This window comes from Lepidochelys kempii, chromosome 1 (genome assembly GCF_965140285.1).
Source record: "Lepidochelys kempii isolate rLepKem1 chromosome 1, rLepKem1.hap1, whole genome shotgun sequence".
Classification (NCBI taxonomy): Eukaryota; Metazoa; Chordata; order Testudines; family Cheloniidae; genus Lepidochelys; species Lepidochelys kempii.
In genome coordinates, this window is record NC_136380.1 from 257,715,768 (window position 1) to 257,739,347 (window position 23,580).

The 23,580-nt window shown below is 46.1% G+C and overlaps 2 protein-coding genes across 13 annotated transcripts in view; both read right to left on the reverse strand.

The window, feature by feature from the left end:
- Positions 1-2,726, reverse strand: part of CACNG2 (calcium voltage-gated channel auxiliary subunit gamma 2) — a 60,003-nt gene extending 57,277 nt beyond the window's left edge. The window contains exons 1-2 of one of the 3 annotated variants that reach the window (XM_073325175.2): positions 1,008-1,810; positions 337-482 (exon numbers count right to left, since the gene is read on the reverse strand). In XM_073325175.2, coding sequence (XP_073181276.1) covers positions 337-478 — 142 coding nt within the window. In that variant the 5' untranslated portion in view covers positions 479-482; positions 1,008-1,810. Of the gene's footprint in view, positions 1-336 lie in introns of all 3 variants that reach the window. The other 2 variants (XM_073325185.2, XM_073325166.2) reach the window with 2 other exon arrangements.
- A 49-nt stretch (positions 2,727-2,775) lies between these two features.
- Positions 2,776-23,580, reverse strand: part of IFT27 (intraflagellar transport 27) — a 30,085-nt gene continuing 9,280 nt past the window's right edge. For 4 of the 10 annotated variants that reach the window (XM_073325217.2, XM_073325226.2, XM_073325196.2 and 1 more), the window contains 3 exons: positions 23,000-23,117; positions 22,569-22,678; positions 2,779-4,241 (listed from right to left, as the gene is read on the reverse strand). In XM_073325217.2, the coding sequence (XP_073181318.1) occupies positions 4,074-4,241; positions 22,569-22,678; positions 23,000-23,117 (396 nt within the window). In that variant the 3' untranslated portion in view covers positions 2,779-4,073. The other 6 variants (XM_073325280.2, XM_073325244.2, XM_073325261.1 and 3 more) reach the window with 5 other exon arrangements.

The window sequence follows — 23,580 nt, forward strand, 5'->3', positions numbered from 1 at the left end:
TCTGTTATTATAGCCAACAGTGCACCAGTTATGTAGCATTTCGCTTGCTTTCCCAGGCAATAATAATCCGGAAAAAGGCGGATCACACAATTGCTTTTAACAGGGTCTCTGGATGTTTACACAGTGCATAGATTACTCCAATTAGGAGGGGGTTTTTTGGAAGGGGGAAGAGGAAAGGATAAAGGAACAGAGTAGAGAGCATATTTTACCCCTCTTATTGCCTTTTCTTTCCTCAGCAACTAACCCAACCACCCGTGTTCCACGGTGGAAGTGAGAAAATGGTGGAATGTGGAGAGATTTATTTGGGGAGGGGGGAGGAGATCCGGAATCAAATACCTTCCAGGCAGCAGGTTCTCCATAATCCAGAATGGGTCATGACTTCCTCGTTCTTTTTGCTGGTTTCGTTCTCACTGACACTTTTAGTCTTGCAAACCCCTCTGGAGTAAAGCCAGTAGTCGGTCCCCACAGCTATGGTCATCAGGCTGAAGGCAGCGAAAGCACCAACGGTGGTTAAAAGCATCTGAACACCTCTGTCAAAGAGCCCCATAATTCTTCATTATACAAATACCCAACCGCCTTCTGATTCTTGGGGTGTGTGTGTTAATAAAATAATAATTCCACTACTAATATAATGGGTATATATATATATATATAGAGAGAGAGATATCAAAAAGGGAGGTAAGAAAGCCCACGGAAAACAGTGTAAATTATAAAGACCACACGGGAAGAGGCTTGCCTTTTAAATCAGAAACGTTCCGGTTGTAATATAAAAAAGAAAGAAAAAGAAAAGAAAAAGAAAAGAACAAAAAAGACTAAAGCGAGAACCCCCCCAAACTGAGATGCCTTAATCCCTTTTCCTAAAATTCTGGTCTCCAGTTTCCATATGTAATGGCTAATTTGGAGATGGCTTCCACAGTGAACAGGGGAGTAGCAGCAGCAGCATCCTCAACACAATCTCTCATTATCTGGACCTAGACAGTTAGAGACTGTAAGAGCAGAGATGCAACCTTCAGGCGTCTTGCTTAGCTCTGCAGCCTGCGCCATGAAAATCCTTTTTCTTCTCAGTTATCTTCCTAGGATTTTTGTGGTTGGCTTTTTGGGGGGTTCAAATTCTTCCTTCCTTTTCGTCCTTTCTTTTTTCCTACCACCAAACCAGACTTCCCAGTATACTGTGAGCCCTTGATTTCATCGGTACAGGTGCTGAGCTCTTGCCTTCCATGGCTTTCCCCACAGCAGCAGCGGCAGTTGTTGTTGTTGGTAAAGTGGGCAAGAGAGGGGGGGTTTCTCCCAGAGAAGCGAGACGGATTTCCCTCCTCCTCTTGGCAAAGCTTCTGAAAAGAAGGGAACCGGTGCCTTGCTGCAGGATTCGCTGCCTCTGTCTCTCTTCCCTTGTTAGTTCCTCTCCCACCTACTGCATTACCGTGGTGGTGCTGAAGTGGACAGCTCCCCTGCACCGATTTCCCCGCGGTGCTGAAGAACAGCTCCTGTGCCTCTTGCCCGGGATGCTAATGGGAAACTGGGGGGCAAGCGCTTCCTCTTCCTATATCCTCTTTTCCCCAGCGTCTGCAAATGCGAGTGACCCTGCTCTGCTCGGAGGAGCAGGGAGGGATGGGGAAGGGGTTGATTCGCCTTCCCACTTGTCCTTTCCTGTTTTTACCCCTCTTCTTCCAAACCCTGAAATGATAACTCCCCTAGGATCCAGGAGCTGAGAGAAAGGCGTAGCTGGATCTCGCTCGCTCGCTCTCAGCCCAGCCTCCTTCGCATTCCAGCGATACGTGCCCAGAGCTCCAAATACAACCCTCACATCACAATTAGACCAGCACAGAACTTCAATCAGCCGTTTCTCTTCCCAGGAGACGGGGGAAATGTAACGTGGAAGGGTAATTCAAAATTAAATAAAATGTTTTTTTTTGTAAAAGCACTTTTAAAAGCACTCCATTATTCTAGGGCTGGCTATAAGTTACATAGTGGGGTTTTCCCCCTCTCTCCTCTCGTTTCTTTGTCTCTTCCTAACTAATCGTGCATGAATCTCTGGGTGGCTTTCTCTCTCTTTGTAGCTTTCCTTGAAATCCCAAATGCTGCTCCAACAAGCAGACATTTTGAAAAGATTAGTAATGAAAAGGGTTGCTGCAAATTGAAGTGTCTCCTCTCAAAAAATAATGCTCCTTTCCTGCCTCCATTTGAAACCGAGAGGTGCGTTGATTGAGTCCATTCGAATCAAAGTCGGAATAGTTCATTGTATTTTTAGTTTCCTGTGTCAGACATAACTCGTTAGTACCGAATCCGAAAACATGTCTATAACATTGTACAGTGCTGACATCAAAGCATGTCATAATCCTTTCCCCCTTCATTACACTAAGTTAATTACATTATTCACCTCGCTCCTCATTCTATATGTGTAGCTGTTCTTTACTCTAACACCAGTAAAGAGAAAAATGACTTCATCTAATTCCTGATGCTACAGATTTAATTTCTCTCGGATCAGCTTCATAGTTCAGAGAACAAGAGACCAGAAGGGCTGCTTTAGGTTCACTGTTTTTCTGCCAGAGGGGGGATGCAGGGAAGTTGAATCAGTTGGAGCGTTTGAGACACGTTGCAATTTCATAACTCTCTCTCTCTCTCTCCTCTCCCGCCCCCCTCCGCTGAGCTCATGCTTATAAGACAATCTCTCAGAGGTCTGCTGAACGCTAAAGAGTTTGTTAAAAAAAAAGTGAATTACAAACCAGTTTGCACCGGGTAGAAATTGATCTCTAAGCGTCGCCTTCTGCTATCGAATACTGACTGACCTACAATAAAACACCCGCTTCTCAGCTTTGCAAGTAAATAACCAGACTACCTGGGTTTTAGCCCAATTTTCTAGACGAACCGTTTCTGCCCACACAGGCAACGACAGCTTTGCTGTAGTGTGAAGATCATACACTCTCTCTTCCTTTGTCTTCTGCTTTCCCCCCTTTTTCCTTTGCTTTCCCTCTTCACCGTGTGGCTCCGTTGCCGACGACTTCTGGTTGTCTTCTTTGGCCCAGTAAACACATTTAAACCCAGGACAGTCTACAAACGACGTTCAGCGCATAAAACAGCCCGGCCAAGCAAGGGAAAACAAAGTTTATTGACGGGGCAGCCACGTGGCTACATTGGGGTATGGGTGGGACAAGGAGACTCCCCCTTTCCCTACCAAAAAGCTAGCGTCTCGCAGCCCCGCAAAACCGGTGCAGGGCAAGCTCCTTCGGGCGGGGCAGGAGATCGCCCAAACCCCAGCTGTGCCCAGCCCTGCTCCACGAGCCTTTAGGATCCCACCCTGCCCCAATCCTATTTATTCCTGTAAATTGCTAACCCGGCCACAGCAGAGCAGCCTCGCCCCCGAATTCCCCCCTGGCCCTGCCCCTCCTCAGAGCACAGAACTGTAACCCACGACGGAGTAAAATGGCCAACACCCTCAGGAGGTTTTGTTTGTCAACCAATGACTGCTGATGTGGAGCACCATCCGTAACAGGAGCTCTGTTCCGCAGCTGCCGTTCCTCCTGGTGGGGACGAGGGGAAGGATCGGAGGACCGAGCGTGGTTTCATGACGACGTTTAGGCCTGTCTGGGGAGATCTCGCCCCCCGCCCCAGCCTGCCCGGTTCAGTCCAGTCCTACAGTGGGGAGCGGAATTGCGGGTTTCTTGATGCACAAAAGGGAGTTCCCCTGAGCAAAGGGCGTGTTTTGCTGGCGACAGGTGGTACCACCCCCCGGCTGCTTTTTCTGCACTGTCTTCAGCAGGGGATGGATGGGGCTGTTTCCCTCCCCCATTGGTGTTCTCTTGTTCTGGTCCTAAATAGATACTGGGAAGGCCAATAGCCTCAGAGATCCCTTCCTCCAACCTCCAGTCCAGGAGAGTGACTAGAACCATACAGGACAGGGACCCCTCCAGAAAGGTTGCGTCTACCAGAAAGGGATCTTTGGAGAGGGGCTATAATTGTGAGGAAAGTCTTGGGGGGCTTGAAGGTCGGAGACTAAGACTACTTAGGAGCTAGTGGGATTATCAAAGACGTTTTTCCCCTCCCCCAGGGTTCCATAACTGTGACAGGGGGCGGGTCTAGGAGGGGGTGTCTCTGTCCCTACATTCATTTTTCATTCCTTTCTCCTCCGGGGATCTCGACCCATCATGGAATGTTCCGTTACACCCAGAATCCACAATCGCTCTGTACAGGAGGTAGGAGAGAACAGAGCAGCCAGCTGTACCAAGGGCTCTGAGGCGTGAGCTCTGGTGAAGAAAGATTACTAAAGTTAAAGGTGTAGTTTAACATATAATCCCTGGGGCACTCAGATACCACAGAACATGCTCACAGGAGAAAGTCCTACACACTTAACACAGTTAAATCTGCCTTCACCAAACAAGGACACCTTCTTTGTCCTATAATTGCAGAGGTGTTAATTGTCTACTTCATTTTAAGTGGTTTCTTGCAACCCCTTATGCTTAACAATCTGTCCCACCTTGTACTTAGCTGTGACAATCTGGCTACCTTTTTCAGATCTGAAGAAGGGCTCAGTGAAGCTTGAAAGCTTGTCTCTTCCACCAAGAGCAGCTGGTCCAATAAGAGACATTACTTCACCTATCTTGTCTCTCTCATATCCTGGGACCAACTTGATTACAACACTGAAAATCAGTGGGAATATGATTCTGGAATATTAGGGAAATTAGGCAAAATTTCAAAAGCACCTAAAATGACTTTGTATTCTATGTCATATTTTCAAAAATGATAGTCAGGAGCTTTAAATGCCATTGACTTTCAATGAGACTTAAGTGCCTATGTCACTTGGTGCTTTTGAAAATTTTACTTCTGCTCTTTAGAAATGCTGAGCACTTGTAGCTCCAGATGAAGCCAATAGGAGCTGCAGCTGTCAGCACCTCTGCAAATTAGGCCCTGATTACAGAAAAGGGTGGTTTAATGAAGAACAGGAAAGATCGTTTGGTGCTATGATTGTTTTCCTAGGGCCCAGTTGTACAACCCTTATTCTTTGAATGACTAGCCCTAGCAGCCCTACTCATGAACTAGGATCCCATCATGCTAGGTGCTGTACACACAGAACAAAAAGACAGGCCCACCCCAAGGAGCTTAGGCCCAGCTCCTCAAAAGGTATTTAGGTACCTAACTTCTACTGATTTCAATGGGATCTGAACCCTGTTCATACAAGTGAGCATTTGACTCGAATGGAACTACTTGGGTAAGTGTTAATCATTGTAAGTGTTGCACAACTGGGACCACAGTACATAACTAGAGGACCAGAAAAAACAAAAAAACAAACAAAAACAAAATCAGACACCCCCACAACCAACCAAACTCAAAGCATAGATTTAAACTGAAACAGAACAATGCAGTTGAAACAGATTTATGTTTCTAATTATATTGATATTAGAAGAATCATAGAAGTCAGAGACAGAAGAGACCTACTGGGTCATCTAGACGATTCCCTACATCAGCAAAGGATCGTTCCCTTCATTGCATTTTCTAGTGCTTTGACCAATATAGTTTCAAATTACACAAGCAATAGGAGATCCTTCCCTTGGGAGACTATTCCACAATGTACTAGAGTGCAATCCTGCAGGATGACAAGCACCTTAAGTTTCCATGGACTGCAATGGGAATTAAGGGGGCTCAGGATCTAATATAGCTTCTCACCAAGTTTTTCCTTTCCCACTATCCTAGTTATATGCCTTTGGACCATTCTGAATAATTTCTCTACCATCCGCAATGACATGATAGAGAAATAGAACCAATTACAGCAAAGAGGCAAAGGAAACAAAATCACATAATCACTCAAAATCTTCAATGTTGCATACAGCTGCTGCTGCTCATACTTTGGCGAGATACAGTGTAGAGTTCATCTTTTATACAGAGAATCATTTTAATACAAAAATGCATTACAGAATAACAACAGTCGCAGATTTTTATAACAGAGCTACAATAAGATACTACTATATGCTTTAAACAGAACTATGCAATACAACTACAGATCAATGGGAGAGACAGTAATAGGCTATGGGAGAAAAAGGAGATCTGAATGCTATTTGAAATGAAATGGAGTGATAAAACAGAAAGATATAGGAAATCTGTCTAAGGTGGCAAAAGCAGAAGACAAGAAGGTTCTTGCACCAGAAGTGATGTGATTTGGGGAGGAGAGAGAAAGAGACCGTACTAGGTCAGTGAAGGATGTGGGGAAGGTGTAAAGAAAGAGACCAAGTGCATGAAGTGGGCTGAAGCAAGTTCACAGGAGAACATTAAAAGCAGACAGGGCAACTCTGAATTAGATTATGAAAGGGATGAGGAGGTGTTTGAGGACTGGGTGATCCAGTGGAGCTTTTTGGTAGGTGTGAGAAGGCAGACAGTGATATTCTGCATATGCTGGAATCGAAGGATCCAGGGAAGTCATAGAGGGAGGAGTTGCCAGAGCCAAAGTTGAGAGGAGATGTAAACATGGAGTAGTGATGGAGCTGAGGCAGTTGTATTCATAGGCAATGTGGAGATGGTAGTAGGCAGCAGCACAGATATAGGAGATGTGGGAAAAGGAGAATTCAGAGTCATGCATGATGCCAAGTGGACAGCGGAGACAAGAGGGAGATCTGAGTTGTGGAAGGGGATGAGTCCTTAAGAGGGCTCCTTTTATCCAAAAGATGCACTTCAGTCTGAGATATTTAGCTGGAGGTCAGGAAAAAAGCCATAAAAGGATATGGGTGAGACAAGCAGAGAGGCTAAACAGAGCAGTCATTAATGGTATCAAAAGCTATCTACAATCCATAAGTAACAACACTTCATTAATGTCTTTCATCTGAAGATCCCACAGTATTTTACAACCATCAGTCTCACAACATCTAAATGAGGTTGGGATTGTTATACACATTTTACAAATGAGTGAGCTGAGGAAAGAAAAGTTAAGTGTGCTTTTGCCAAGACCACACTGTGAATCACTGATACAGCTGGGAGAACCCAAGAGTCCTGACTCCCAGCCTCCTTGTCTAACCATAAAAGTGACTGAAGTGATTTAAGATTAAACATACGTATAAAAGGCCAAATTTGTCTGTAGTGTAACTCCATGGGCCAATATGACTTGGAGGAAGAAGGTGGATAGGAAAGAGGTCAAGAATTAAAACTTGTAGGACTCCATAGAGGAGTGATATTGGTGCAGAAGAAGAGCTATCTCCAGAGGCAGAGGAAAAGGTAATTTGTTCGGAAGGAGTGGAACCATGACAGAGGCAACTAGGTATCTGAGCAAAGGAAGGTGGAGTTGATAACACACTCTCTCACTAGGTTTCCATATGGCATCCATCACCATAGTATCTAAGTACCCCACACACGTTAATGCATTTATGCTCGTCCCACTCTCATAAAGTATTATTATCCACATTTTGCAGATAGGGGACTGAGGTATAGAGAGATCAGGAGCCTGATGCAAAGCCCATTGAAGTCTATGGGAGTCTTTCCATTGATTTCAGTGGGATTTGGATGAGGTTCTAAGTGACTAGCTCAAGGTCACACAGGAAGTCTGTGGCAGAGCTGGAATTGAAACTAGGAGCATGTCTACACTAGAAATGCTACAGTGGCACAGCTGCAGTGCTGTAGCTGCTCTGTAGTATAGACAGTGACAGAAAGGGTTCTTCTGTTGCTGTTGTAAATTCATTGGAATTCTTCTGTCAACCTCACAGTGTCTACCCCGGGGCTTAGGTTGACTTAATTACATTGCAGGGCATGAAATTTTTCACAGCTCTGAGCAATGTAGGTAAGACGTGCTAACTTTGTTGTGCAGACCAGCCGTCAATTTTCTGAATCCCAACTTCCATGCTTCAACTCCAAGACCATCCTTGCTCTCCAAAGTTTAAGTGGGGTCTCACTGATCTGTGATTTTAGGATTCTATTCTCTGTTTGTTCTACCAGATCAAAGAACAAAATAAATCTCCAAGGAAAGGATGAGTACTATGGTGCACAAACAGCACCTAGGGCTTCTGGATGGGATAAGGGCCGTATTGTCTTCCTCCCTTTATCTAATCACCTCCTCCCTCTCATCTTTGCCCTCATTTCACCTCCCTTGTCCTCTCCTAGTCATTGTCCCTTTTCTCCATGACCGTTACAGCTTGAATTTTTTGCCTCCACCTGATTCTTTCCAGTCAACCCTGCCCTGTCCTGTCCTGTCTTTTCCCAGAGTAAGAGGGGAATTCAGTCTCCAAGTTAAATTAATACTGGCATCCCCCCCCAACACACACACACAAATACATGCAAACACACACATTCCTTTCTTTGGTGGATTCTCCACTTTTCTTGGGATGAGATTTAAAAAAAACCAGGCGGTCTAAATGGTTCCTCGGTCCAGGAATTTCCCGAAGTGCACACACACTGCTCCCCAAATAGACCTTTCTGTGTTGTATTCATTCTAACCCCTTTTTAATCACACGCTGCTAAATGTCACCTCTTGGGCCTTGTGGGTGGATTTCTTCCACCAGAGAAATACTATCCCTCCTTTGGGTGAGACAGGCAGCAGAGATGGACAGGGTTTCTATAGCAAATTCTCCACAGAGCTGGCTTTCTGGGATGTGAACTGTTTTACCTCTGTCCCTCTTTCCATGCTGTGGTGGGTTTTGTATGTTCAGCAACTGCCTGATCAATAGGAATAGGAAAGAAATCAATGCATGTAACCCATTAGCTCTAACAGAGGGCAGGCTGCTGCTAAGTCACTCCAGCCAGAATTACTAAAGTATCCTTACCGAGGCTAACACAGATTTATTGGATGGGACTCGCAAAGAAAATCGGGGAGAACATTTTCCTCACTCCCACCAGCACATTTAACCCTTCACACACTGTTGCACAAACAGAGCACATGCCATGAACCCCATACATATCTAATCCTCCTTATGCTTCCCCTTAGTACCCAGCTTTGCACACCTCCCTGCACAACCCCCATCTGCCTACTCTTTCACACCGATACATGTACCTAATCCCTCCACCCACATACAGACCAATACCCCACAGAAATCCACCTGTCATAGCCACTCCTGGCCCCTACCCTTCTGACCAAATCCTCCATAAACACCTGCCCTTCCCCACACATCCACCCACAAGCACACAGACACATGCAACCATGGCATCAAATTCCAGAACCAGGTGTCATGCCGAACGGCTTGGGGAGGCCGCACACAAGGATGAGCTAATGTCTGAATTGCAAAGCTAGAAACAGCAAAGAAGGAAAAGCCATTTGCCCATTGTCGGCAGAGGGTTTGTGAATGGGATGTAGAATTATTCTGTGGTCAGGAACTGCTTTGAGTAGAAGGCACAAGGATGGGACCTCACTGGGGGAGCAGTGTATATGCACGTAAGGCTAGAACTGAACAACATTCAGAGACAGAAGGCTTAACCTCATTCCCACTGAAGCCATTGCCAAAACTCCCATTAATTACAATGAGAACATTCTCTAGCCCTGGATTCTTTTCACACTTCAGGAGGAGGGCTGGTCCCTGGTCCCTTCAGGTCAGATTTAGGGTCCACTGGTGAGCTAATGATTTCACAGGAAAAAAATATGTGAAACTCCAGTAGGGAAATACATTGCAGGAGTGGACTGGCTGATAAGGAAACATGGTCCCTGTTTTCATGCAAATATACCAGTAATCAAGAGGAAGAGAGAAAAACAGAGAATACGAGTGAGGAGAGAGGGAGAGAAATCTAATTGTACCTAAATGGAAGGATTTTGAAAGGCTTCCTGGCAGCATAAGCAGGAAAATGAATGGCAAGGGAAAGTGAGGCCTACAATGGGGATTATTCACTCTGACATTGATCAATATTTATTGGTAGCAGACCTTCTCCCTGTGTACATGGCAGAGAAGAACAGGTTAAAGAATATTTAGATAAGTTAGAGTTATCTAAGTCAGCAGGGCAAGATGAAATTCATACTAGGGTACTTAAGGAACAAGTCATGTCCATTGAAGGTTGGACAAGGAGTAATGGGTTTAATCTGCAGCAAGGGAGATTTAGGCTAGATATTATGAAAAACTTTCTAACTATAAGGGTTGCTAAGCTCTGGAACAGGCTTCCAAAGGAGGTTGTGGACTCCCCACCATTGGAAACTTTTAAAAACAAGCTGGACAAACACCTGTCAGCAATGGTCTAGGTTTACTTGGTCCTGCCACAGTGCAGGGGGCAGGACCAGATGACTTTTCAAGGTCCTTTCCAGCCCTACACTTCTATGATTATATTATAGTAGTGCAGAAAAAGCCCCTGTGCGGCCTCACCCTTTTCACTTTCATCTGCCAAAGCCACAGTCCACTGTTAACACAAGCACCCTCCATTTGATCCTCTACAGAAGCATCATAGAAACTTCATCAGCTGAATCTCATAAGGAACAGATTTACTTTCCCAGTGCAGCCACTGGAAATGATGCAGGCCTCTCTGCCACAGGCCACCCACATGTTCCTCTCTCCCCTTTAGGCCATCCTCAGCCCTCTTGCCACAAAAGACTGGCTAGTTTAGGGGATCGGCAATGACATACAGATCCTCTCACTTCTCTAACATCCAGCTGTGCGAGTCAGAGCTAATGATGAAGACAGGAAATTTTCTAAGAAATGTTATGGGCAAATCAAAAGTTCTGTCACAGTGCAAGATCCAAAGGGGAAAGCAGCTGACCCTTTGGAATTCATTAGTAAGCGCACGTCTGACATTGCAGAGGAACAAATCTAGAGAAATATACGACCTAAAGACTATTTAGGAACTTTGTGAGTACAGGAGCTCAGAGGGGTCAAACATATAGAAGCTCAAATCATAATGGGTGAAGCCCTGGCTCCTTTGAAATCAATGGGAGTTTTGCTATCTGTAGATACACAGCTGCTGTAGGCAACCCTGAAAATATTTCATATGACACAATCCTGTATTACAAATTTTAGGAACCATAAAGTGAACCCATATAGAAGAACTTTGCTAAACATGTCAGACTAAGCATGTCAGACACCACAGAGGCACTCAGACACCATGGTGATGGGCATAGTATAAGAACCTGTCATAGACAGAAGTCATAGATAGGCTAGGACTATTATTCTGTTCTTCAGGAATGAAGACCAAGATATTTTTTTTAAAAAAACCTGCTTAATCTCTTAACTTCATATTTAGGCACCTAATAAGTGGACTGATTTTCAAATGCACTGAGCAGACAGCGGCTCCAACTGTCTTTACAGAAAACTACAGAAACTCAGCACCTCTGGAAATCTGGCTACTTATTTAGGTGCCTAAATATTGATTTATAAGCTTAACTTTAAGATCCTATTTTTAAAAAATCTTAGTAGAAATTAAGCTAGGATTTCAGAGGCTATGATTTGGGTGTATAATCAAGGGCTATTATTATCTATCATCTACTGTACACTATGATGATGTGTGTTAATGTGGCCCTGTGTAGTATCTGGGAGCTGTCTGGAGGGAGAGAGGCATCTGTTCACACATATTGTGGCAAATCTGTGGCCAGCTAGGTCACTTCACAGTTGTCACTATGCTACACACCATGGCAGCTCAGGATTTCATGGTATCACCAGGGACAGAATTTGGTCCTTCTGCTCCAAAATTCCAGGCTCTTGCCACTTGACCTAAAGGAGAATCTCCACTAGCTGTTTTGGTCTTTGACACACAGTTGGACAGTTCTGATTCCAGCTAGCAAAAGGCAGCTTGAACACACATCCTAGCCATTTCATTGCAATATCAAATATGGGGGGAGGGGCTGTCTTTCTCCTCTGAGTGTCATTAACTAGTTTACTCTGCTTGTGGATTATTTGCTGCCATTTCTTTTGAGACAACCATCAGGCAGCACGGCTGAGGACATTAGGGAGGGGTCTGCCAGCAATGCCTCTGACCTCCATACTCAGAGCACAGGACAAGGAGCTGAACAGAAGAAGCAGGATTAGAACCAGCTGCCTGGAATTTCAGGAAATTCCCATAAACTCTCTGAGCTGGGGAGATACCTGGGAGAGGAGTAGCCAATTGCGCAGGGTCAGAGTCTCATCCTACTCACTATTAGTTGCATTCTTGGATGATATGGCTCTTGCCTGCTCATGTGCACTTGTGTGTCTGATCCATCCACCATTTGGGTAAAACTCTTCAGTTGCCATCTTTCCAGTATCTAGCCCAAAGTTACAAGCCACTCCTCTTTTACACAGACCACTGGGACACTTGTCTGCAACTGACCTATATTAGTCTAAAGCTCCATTTGCTCTGGCCTGAACTCCCCTCTCTTCCCCCACCCAGCACACATGCTGCCCCTCCCCCCAAACACCTTTATACATCCAAGGACATTGCTAAAATAAAATGATCACAACCTGGCCCTCCGGGAACTTCAGTTTTACAGTTTGCCCTGCTCTGATGCTGATAGAATTCACAACCTAGTTCAAGAGAGACAGCCAGAGAGTGAGAGAAAGGAGGCAGACAGCCAGGGACAGAAAGGGATAAAGGGGCTAAGGAGAGAAAACAAGACTTGAAACAGTCAATTAGAAGAAGTAAGCTGAAGCAAAAAGAGAAAGACCTATAATCTGGGAGAGAGAGAGTCTGGAACACAGAGAAGAAGGGACAGGGAAGATGAGAGGCTGACAGAAATCTAGAAGATAAGAAAGTCATAGAGAAAGAAAGAGACTGAAAAAAGAGAGGAAAAAAGAACAGAAAAGAGGTGATGTAGCCAAAAGAACAATGGGACAGTTGGAGTCAGATGGAGAAAGAGGGGAAAGATGGTGGCTAAAAGACCAGGAAAAAAAGAAAATGAAGATGGTGGCCATGGGCTCAGACTGGGTTGGGAGAAGAGAGGGTGCATGTCCCACCTGAGAACCCACACTGGAAGAACAGGGTGAGAAAAAACCAACACAACCATACTTGTTCTGTCATTTAAAACTCATTCAAACAACCCACCAGAAACTAGTCAACAGCTTGCAGTGTAATGCTCTAGGGCATCCTGAACCCTAATAAAGGGAAAGGGTTCTGTGCTAATGCCCAAGGAATGTTTACTTTTCTCTGCATCCTCAGGACTGGGAACACCTTTCTCTGTCTTGTCAGTTCACCCTAACCTAGCCTGAGTGCTCCTTGCTAGTACCAGGGGGACATTGCCAGTCTCCGAACTCTGCCCTGCAGTCTCCTCTCCCAGTGTGTGGTAAGGGAACCTCAAACCCCCACACATGGAAGAGCTCACACACTATTAGTCTCTCTTGTTCTTATATACGCCTAGGACCAGTAACCCCTCCCCACCACACATCCCCCCACCCCCACTTTCGCCCACAGAGCCTGTTGAAGATATCATCCGCCATTCAGATGGATGTCTCCTCCTCTCTTGCCACCTCTCTCTCCTCGCTCACTTGCTCCTTCTCACAGCCCCTCTCCCTTCCACTCACACAATATCTTTGTCACACTGTGTATCCATCTCCATCCATCCAGTCATCTATGGCCTTTCTAATGCACTCATTACTGTAGTCTCTCTCCCCACATTCTCTCCTTCATGCAGTCCATCTCTCTCCCTGCTCACAACTGCCAAATTTGCCTCTCTCTCTCCTTCACAGCTCTCTCTCTCTCCCTCCTCCAGCCAGTCCTTCTCTCTTTCCCACACACAGTGCATCTGTCTGTCTCTCCCTCCATCAGTTAATTTCTCTTCCTTGCTCCCACACACTGCCCATCTGTCTGTCCCTCCTTCACATGGTTCATCTCTCTCACCCTCACACACTGGCCCATCTCTGTCTCTCTCTCCCACCTCCACACAGTCCATCTCTCTGTGTCTCCTACACACCCAGGCCCATGCTCTCTCTCTCCCCTACTGAGAGGAGGCAGCGGCAAAGAATTTGCTGCTGACCGTTGCATTGCTAGGAGGCAAACACATGGCCGGCCTTGTGCAGGCCAGTTTCCGCCTGAGTGCCCCAAGTCACATATCCCCAGCATCATCTCCAGCACTGAGAAAACAGATGGTATAATAAACGAGTGCAGTCTGATGGGGGGGCAAAGGGGTGCCTGCCTGGAACCCCCCCCAGACAGATACACACCAAGCTCAGGCACTGTCCTGATACCAGCCCAGTTTCCTGCCAGACCATAGAGCCAACCAATGCTTGAACTCTGTGCTGGGCCCCAGGTGGACAGCGGCAGGCATGCATGCCAAGGGATAGGATGTGAAGTGCTTCTTCCGGGCTGTGGCTTTAGACTCCAGAAAGATGGGTGTTAGGTAGGTGCAGGAGGTGCAGCACGGGGGTGCAGGGCACAGGCAGCATGCCAGAGGTATGTTGGGACAGCCTCAGCGGCACAAAGGTGAGTGGGAATTGTGGGCAATGCTATGGGAGATGTTGGGAGGCAGCTAGATACTGAAGCGTATATAACTGCCTGATGTCCGGCAGCTTCCTCTTCAGCCACGTGCTCTGCCCCGTCTCTCCTGCAAGCTCCTGTCACTTCTGCTTAGCAGTGTCTCCTATCTTGGTAAATAGTAAAAACAACACCACTAGGCAGACTCGGGTGACAGGGTCGTCAGCAGTAGCCGTGACTCAATCCTTGCCCAAGAGAAACATCCTGAGGGTTTCAGTGGGTGGGCAGATCACAATGGATGAAAGGGCTTATTTATTCCTCTGAGTTTAGGGCTCTTCTGTGAGTCATAGCACCACGCATAGCACAGTTCTCCACCCCAAGTACCTCCACACAGATCTGAGTCCCACCCATGATGCTGGCCACAGTCCCCTGAATTCCACAGGTACCCAGCCCCAAGATCCCCATGCCGACCCATGGCCAACCTTGTTTCAGTCCACACTCCTTCTGTCCCAACAACCCATACATTTTCCTCAAGCCCAGCATAGTCACACTGACCTCAGCCTGAGTATCTTCATGTGAACATCAGCTATGAAACCCACCATCCCAACACCTCAAGGCTATCTCCTCCAGACCCCATGTTCTGACATCCCCATCAGCTGGCTTTGAGCGTGATGCCCTCCAAACGGCCCCTGAGCCCCATTACTCCCAGCTACAAAATGCTTAGGTTGAAACCCCCCCACCCCCACAAAAACAAGTCCTAGTAACATTGCACCAAGTCCACATGAAACTGATTAAATACAAAAAAGAGGAGTCAGTGATGCTTCGCTTAGACTTAAAAGACCAAACAACTGAAGCACACACAATAAAATACGTCTTTCACATGAAGAGCTGGGTGAATTATTTATGGCAAGTAATTTGCTCATTTAATTTAGCCATTTTTTCTGTTTGCAGAATGTCTATGTGGAGATTGCAATTTTCTTGAATTTGTCAATAGTTGTTGAGTTCTTTTGCTGCATGACTTGATTGTGAACAGTCTTTGCTGAGTATGCAACACAAAATTCAGGATGTTTGGGTTAGTTGTGATTGGTGACGAGTCATGTGGTTTTGTTTCTGCTCTCTGAATGGATGAATGTAACTTCTATATTCAGGTTGCTGGGGCAAATAATTCACACATGAATTTACAATTTACTTTCTGCAAGTGTTTGCACGACTGGATCACTGAAATCTTTGGGGAAAGAAAAATACAGTAGGGCTGCAGATGTGGCCAGAGATAACCGATGTTTTAATTCACACAAATATTTGCGGAAAATATTTTTAGGTATCTGTCCAGCTTTATCCAGGGACCTTGTATACTACGACAATGATTTCAATCCACCTCTCCAACAAAGCTACACTGACTCTCACCAGAGTGTCCTCAGCCCCTACCGGTGTACACTTTCCAGCTCCAGGTTCCCAGCATCCTATCCTCCATGCTTTGCTCCCTCGATCCTGCTACCACTGCCTGTAGCTCCAACTTCCCCATGTTGACCCTACTCTTGTTATCCCAGACCCACATTATTGTTCTTGATATGACTCAGGCCTACACCCTTGAGACTACATGCATCGGCTCAGCCCCACATCACCACCATAGTTCCAACACCGTCACGCTGACCCTTCATGGCCACCCCTTGCTCTGACCCTGGCACTGACATCTTGAGCCCAACCTGTCACTGCCATATCCTTTGCAGCTATGACATCCCCAAACAGACCCTGTTCCAGACATCTCAATCTTGAGCGTACCCTTGTTGAGCCTGACTCCAACATCAAAACCCCAAACCTCTGTCCTGTTTCCTGAAGCTCTCCCTCTTGCCAGGATGGAGGTTGGTCATTCCTTCTTCCATTCTGTTCTCCACAGTAAACTCCATGAACTGGGCAAATATTGGTATTTCCCCATGTCTCCTTCCACTCAATTCCTCTGGTGCCCTCAATGAGGTGGGACAGAGATTCACTCCTTCTTGCATATTCTCCTTCCCCTTTGCTCTTGCAATTCCCCTGGTTGTCTGAGACACAGAAGTTGATCTCTCCTCTGCATATTCTCCTCTGCCCACTCCTTCAGTGCCCCTTGCTGGCTGGGACAGGCATTGGGTATTTTTCCAGTACTCATGCAGAGAGATTACAGGCTCCACATTTCTCCAGTTGATGCATGTCTGGCTGGAGGGAACCTCATCAAATTGACCCCATCCCCGACCCCAGCCTGACACGCAAGGTCTGTCACATTTCCCCTATAAACATTGTCAGATTTGGATTTTATCTCAGAGACTAGGGAAAAGAGCAAATCCAGGCTTCACTGACAAATCGCTCCAGGGGAGGAGTTATGTGAGGCTGTGACAGAACAAGAGAAACTCCCCCAAGGGGAAAAAAAAACAACTCCAAGTCAGAATGAGAAGAGCAAGTGTCTGTGAACGTTACATTGCAGCAACTCCAGCAGAGCCAGGACTAGGCTGCCAGCACTTAGCCAGGGGCCATCCCGCCAGGGGAATACACCTTGGACGGAGCTACACCCTTGGGCTTTCAGGGCAGCCTGGCTGGGAATCAGGACTCGATGACCCCCTGAAGAGCATTTATTGGAAAGGACCGGGAAACCTTAACTGCGATGGAGCAGCTTCCCCCCACCCTCTTGTTGTTCTGGGTCAAGAACCATGAGCCAGTGGCCAAGAGGACAGGACTCTCAAGACAAGATGACAACAGTAGGAGGAAACAACATTCTGACTGTGGAGGGAAGATGGGCCCTCAGTGTAAAGGGGAGGATGGGCCTGTGAACACAGCCCTTTAACAGCTCCTCCTCAGTTCTGAAACTTCTGGCACTCCCTAAGTACATAACAGCACAGCCCAGGACCCTGTGCCTGGTTAGCCTGGAGTGCAGTCCACCAGATGGAAAAACTACTTGATCAGAACCGGCATAGTTGGCAGCTATCCATTAAGAGAGACAGGCAAGGAATCGGATATCTGCTCAGGTTGTGGGAGAGGTGACTGACAGTGCAGGGGGAGCGGAGTCCCCAGGACTGACAGTGGGAAGAATGGAAATGTCTCTCTGCTATCAGTAAGGGACTCATCACAATGGAGGTCCAAGCACAGAGGGACAGGAAGGCAGAATGGCAACTGGAAGCAATTCTCACCTGAATGTTTTAGGTGTGGTGCCGAAAGCAGAGCCCTCAGCCTTGAGCAAAAGACAGAAAGCCAAAGCTGCACAGAGACTAGAAATGCAGTGTTTCTCCCTGTTGTCAGCATCTGCATCAGGCTCGGGGTTTCTCTTGAGAGACAGTTCCTAATTGGGATGGATTATACATTTCTTGCTGGAGCCTGCCCAGCGCCCAGTTTAATTCCTATTTTACAGCTTAGCCCTTTTTGTACTCCCCGAACACAGTAACCTCTCCCTTTCCCTATTCCTTTCAACCTCAACAACATTGTGCCTTCTGCCATTCTTGTCTCCAGGGTCGATCCTGCCCAAGATATGAATTGTACAAAGGAACCTTACCCAAAGGAGTCAATGGACATAAAAGACCAAATCTATCCCTTGATGTCAGTGAAGTTATACTAGGATGAATTTGGGCCAAATAGTATATTAATGTGATATAATTTATCTACAAGATGTCCTTTCTGAATGCTTGAGACTCCCAGATTAATGTCTTGAAGAATCTGCTCTGACCTCCCTGTTTCAGGGTGTTCAACCATTTATTACAGAGCAGCAGGGACTGTTCCATTGTTGAGCTTGAATGCAAACTTCTCATTGTAAGCTCAGTTTTTACATTCCCACTAGCTTCTGCAAGAGAAGCTGATCTTCCTGAAATTTTACATGCTGCAGCTTATTCCAGAGTAGAATGTTTCTGGGAAGTTTGGTGAAAAATCAGGAGTTTTAACATTTTTCAATTTTACTGGAAGTTCACGTTTGAAAATGTGTGCAACCATTTTCGGCTCATCTCTCCAAAATGGTTTGGTCTAAAAACTCCAGATTTTTCTTTCATTAACCTTGCTGAGAAGCAATACCACTTGGTTTTCTGGGGAAATGACAAAGACAGATGACAAACAACCTGTGATATTTCATACTAAGGTGAGCAGCGAAAGAGCTAACGAGGGGCTCAGTGAAACAGGGTTATGAAAATGAGCCACTGGGAAGCTGAGAGGGGAGATTGAAGAAAAAGAAGTGCTTGCTCAGCCATGCAAGCAGATAGGAAAAAGGAGACTGAAGGATTATGTACTGTTGAAGGGAACTTGGTACATTCAGGACTATTTGATTTTTACCCTGAAGAATTTCTAGCTGTCCTGGTTTGGCTGGGACTGTCCTGGGCTTTCACAATCCACTCTGGGAACGGAGTCCTGCACAGTTGGAGGAAGCGGTAGAGTTGCAGGGAGACAGCAAGGTTTCTTGCTCAGCAGGCATTTCTCTGTTGCTCTGCTCACTGCTCTCCCCTCTGAACGCAAGCCATGGAACTGCGACAGGAGCACAAAACCCAAAGGAAGAGGTGACGGCAGGTCAATCCTCCAAAGGGAGGAATGTAGGTTTGACCATGATCACAGAAAGCGTGAGGAAACCAATATGGGCCCCAGACTCTTTCCTCACACATCCCATGCACCCAGCTGCTCCAGGCTCCCCCCATAGCTCACCTAGCTACCCCAAGCGCCCTTATGCACAGACATACTGAGCATCCACAGCCTCCCTGCCACAACAAACCCTCAAACCACCTAGCTCTCAGGCACCCCTTCTCCACGCCAATACCAACCTCCCCAACTGGGCCATGTTTACACTAGGGAAACAAGCTGACATGTTTTAAAATACTAGAGCAGACAGGATATAATGCCTTTGAAACGCATTAGCTGAATATAGTCAAACCAAAGTTCCTCCCTTTGGAGGACCATGACCAGCAAACATTTTAAAAGACATTAAATCATGTCTACACGAGTGCTCAAAATGTGTGTTGAAGCAGGTTAGGCACCATGTTTTAAACACAACCCGTTTTCTTCCTCTAGACAGGGCCTGTGGGAAGAGGAAAAGGAGCAGCAGATAAATCCCTACAGCTAGCTAGTTAGACTACACATTTGCACTCTCAGGCAATACATCTTTCCCTGAATGGGATACATTTTTCTTCACTAACCTATAAGAAGCAGCTACCTTATAAATCACCAATCAGCACCGTAAGCATTCTTCTAATTAGATTCTCCGGCTTTTGCTTTCATTCAGTGAAAAACATTCACCCATCTCCATTTTACAGACTGTTTATTAAGAGCTATTTGCAGTGGTGTTGTAGCTGTGTTGGTCCCAGGATATTAGAGAGACAAGGTAAGTGAGGTAATATCTTTTCTTGGACCAACTTGTGTTGGTCAGAGAGACAAACTTTTGAGCTTACACAGAGCTCTTCTTCAGTCATTAAGAGCTATGGCAGGTTTTTCTGGGGCAGACAGAAAGTCGTTCCCAGATAAAAATCACATGGGTTTCCCCTTATCTCCCATCCCCAAGGTATTAATCCTCCACAGATCATGCCACAGGTGGCAAAGACACACTTGGCAAAATATTTTAAATATGAAAAGATCCATCATGTAACAGAAGCATGTTACTAGTAAAACTGTAGGAGGAGCCATGAAATCAAAGTGAGCTTTTAGTTCTAAAGTTCTTTGACTAACTCAGCACAGTACTAAAAATAATTATATCTTATTCACAGCAGCTGGAGGTGGCTGGCTCCTGCCTCCACAACTCCTACTTAGATGCATTACATCCAACCCACCAAGAGCAGAGATTCCTGGAAAGCTTGTCTCAGAGAAATGACTCAGTGCACACCCCAGAAAAATCAGCACCCCTTAGCCAAGGGAAGATGTTGTGACCTTGGAAGCAGACAAGAATCTCTGCAATTGACCCTCTTCTGGAAGAAAAGAGCTACATCCTACCTTGAATTACACAGATGTTTTGCCTGACTGCAGTGCATTTCCTTGCACTGGAGACCTGAAAGGGTTCTCACACATGCTGTATCAGTATTATATCAGAGACAAGAATTCTACCTAGAGATGTTGCGCCTCCCCACACCAAAGTTAAGGAAAAGTTAGCATATGTGACTCCATTTTGGTTTGGGGCCCACCATTGTCTAAAAGCAAGCACATCATGCACCAAGAGGAGTGTTCCTTAGATACTGCATTCCTGTGAAAACCCTCCCCCTTGTTTCCAGCCTGTCTCGACTCCTGGTTTCTGTTCTTTGTCTGTTCCTAACTCCCTGCCTCCTGGCCTTGATGTGAGCCTCCCATCCTGATAAGAAAGGCTACTGATGCATTGCTTTAGGACCATGTAATGTAATTGAAGTAATGGTCTAGCACAGGGAATGTATCTAGCAGCGATAGGTGGTAGATAAGGCAAGGGTTTGTCTATTGGCTAAGGTTTCTGATGCACAAGGGCAACATGCTTTGCTAAAAGGTATATAATCTTTGTATAACCTGCATGCGGGGTCCCCTCCTGATTAGCGGGGGCACCACACTCGAGCGTAATAAACTTAGTATCTTTGGGAACTCTGCAGTTGTGGACTTTGTTCATGTGCCTCAGCCTAGACTCGAACTGTGCGTGACCTATCTGGTATAATTCGCAGCAGTTCCTGTGCGTGACCTATCGGGTATAATTCGTAACACCAAACCTCAACCTGGACAAGTCGCTCTGCTGACTCTCAATAGTTTAGAGCCAGGCGGCCTCTTTCTCCTCCTGTGTCCTGTTTGCACTAGTGATACCAGAACCAAGTGATCAGCTAGGAAATGCGAGAATGGATGGTGAAAATTGAACAACAAAATGAGGTTCTCATTTGACCAAGAGACTGGAAAACTGGACCTAGTAAGGAGGTAACGCTACTGAATTTACTTAGCAACACCCTCCACATCCCAAACACACAAAACAAAGGCAAGCCTGGGGGGAGCGGGAGAGAGAGCAGGAGAAATTATCTATTTGAAATCCTGGGTACTCCTCCTCGGGATAAAGGGCCATCCCTAGGGGGGGTGCGGGGTCCAGGGTGGAAGTGACGGATTCATCTCTTCTGGGAGTGACCGTGCCAGCCAATCACACCAAGTGCAGGGCCTGGAGTGGTTGCCCTGATTTGCCCTACCCAAGGGATGGCTCTGATCTGGGAGGTTGGAAAGGAAGATAGGAGCACAATTCTTGCTCACTACAACACAGTGGCATCTTCTTTGGCACGTCTGTGACCTGGGACCAGCAGAGGGCACTGCATTACCAAGTTATGAGAGGTACAGAGGAAAAGCTCCTGGCAGCCAGACAGCTTCTAAGAGGGAGAGAAAATGAGCCAAGTCAGAGTAAGAACTAGGCTCTGAGAAGTCAGAAACATAGATTAGGGTCACAAACTACATCAGCAGGGCAGTGGGCTCCAAACTGATGAACCTGGGAACGTAAGCCAAGCCCCAATCTGTAGGCACATCTCAGAACCATTCCTGAGTCAAGAAGAATCCCTGCAGATGTCACACTTCATGCCACAATTGCTGGACACATCTCAACAGACTCTGAGCCCAAGTCTATTCCAGCCCTGCTAGTGAATGTGCTTTCCAGGTGCAAGGCCCTCCTCAGTCCTACCCCCTTCAGATATATGTCAGTGCTGGGCTGTCCAATGTGAGACATGTCCCATTAGCCTCCCTACTCCTTCCCCATCTCAAAACCCCACCCAATCATCTGATCCGTGTTTCTAGCAGGAAACAGACGGGGCAATCTCAAAGCAGAAGGATGGCAATTTCCATTCTGTAGCTCCCAACTGTCCAACAGATTTTCATGGAGAAGAAAACCACGTCAGGAGACATGAAAGAAACACCAGGTCTCAACCTCAGAAATGCTGCCTTTCCCCATATTTATTTCTGGTTTAATTTGAATGGTCAGGAAATGGTCACAAGGGGAAAAAACAACAACCCATCTCTCACTTTCTCTCCATCTTCCAGTCTGTGGGATTCTAGGCATCAGGGTGTTTCCGGACTAAAAGAAACCCCACGGGGGCTAAGCAAGTTGCTATACCCAAGGCCCTCACACTAGTGAGTGAAAGGTTTCCACCTTCTCTCTGTAGAGACGGTGGAATGAGTTTGCCAATATGTGGAAAGGGGCTTCGATGTTCTCCATCTCCTTCTGTAAAGAGAGAAGCGACGTTGTGAAAAACGGACGGAGGAAGCATTGAACTATTTCTACTCTTAACTGCTTGATAAAAAAATCCCACATTGATACTGGGAGTGGATTAAATGATAAAGGATTGTAACAGAGCCCTCAAAAGAGAAGACACCCACTTCCACAGATGGAGAAGAGAGAAGACACTCACCACTGATGTCTCACAGTATTGCAGGCCATGGATCTCAGCCCACTCCTGTGCCCGTTTCTGCTCCACAACTCGTCGACCAATCAGGTCTGTTTTATTCCCCACTAAGACACCTACAAAAAGTGTGAAACAAAGGAAAAGAAAACAGAAATGCTGAATTGTTAGCAATAAATACCAGAAAACCTGGTGGGTGAGTTAGAAAACAGGGGAGGAAAAAAATTGGATTGCTTGACTTAAAGAAGGTGCTAGAGAGGACGGCAAGGAAATCACCTGGAATATGCTCTTCCCTGGTCTGTTCTACTCATAGACCGGGTGAGTTGGAGGAAGCCATGCCTGGCTTGGATTTAAGATAATGCTTTATGCCACATCTCAATGGGGAAAAGACGCTGCTACAAAACATGAGAATGGGTGCAAAGAATCTCACCATCTCCTACCTGGAAGGTGCATTCCAAGTGTCCGTGCCCTCAGCTTCTCCAGCCACTTGGCACAGCTGTTGAAAGACTGTTCATTGGTGACATCATACACAATACACAGGGCATTGGGCTGCTCCCACTGTACATCAAGAGAGAGATATTGTCAGCTCTAATTAAACTGATGTGGCCAATTGCCAATACATCCCCAGAGAAGACGTGTCTGTATGGGAAACACATTCCAGGACAGAAATAAAAGGAGTCTGATATAATGGAACCTCATGCTCAATTAGCTGACCCTATGCATCAAAATTAGATGATACAACTGAAAGGTCCCTAATGTAGGTGGGGACAGGGACACACTTGCTGGAATGTGAGAAGTCAAGGGAAGTTCTATGTCCCAACAGAAGGCAGAGTCTCTGTGGAACAGAAAGATCAGGCTGAAGGCAAAAATCTGATACACTAGAATTGGCAAAATGGAAGTTCCTCTAAAAACGCCCATAAAAAACCAAAAACATCCACACAGTTATCTCAGTTTAGTATTCCCATTTCTTTTTAAGAGCCAAAGGAGCTTCCTCTGGGATCCCACCTCCTTTCCTTTGGAA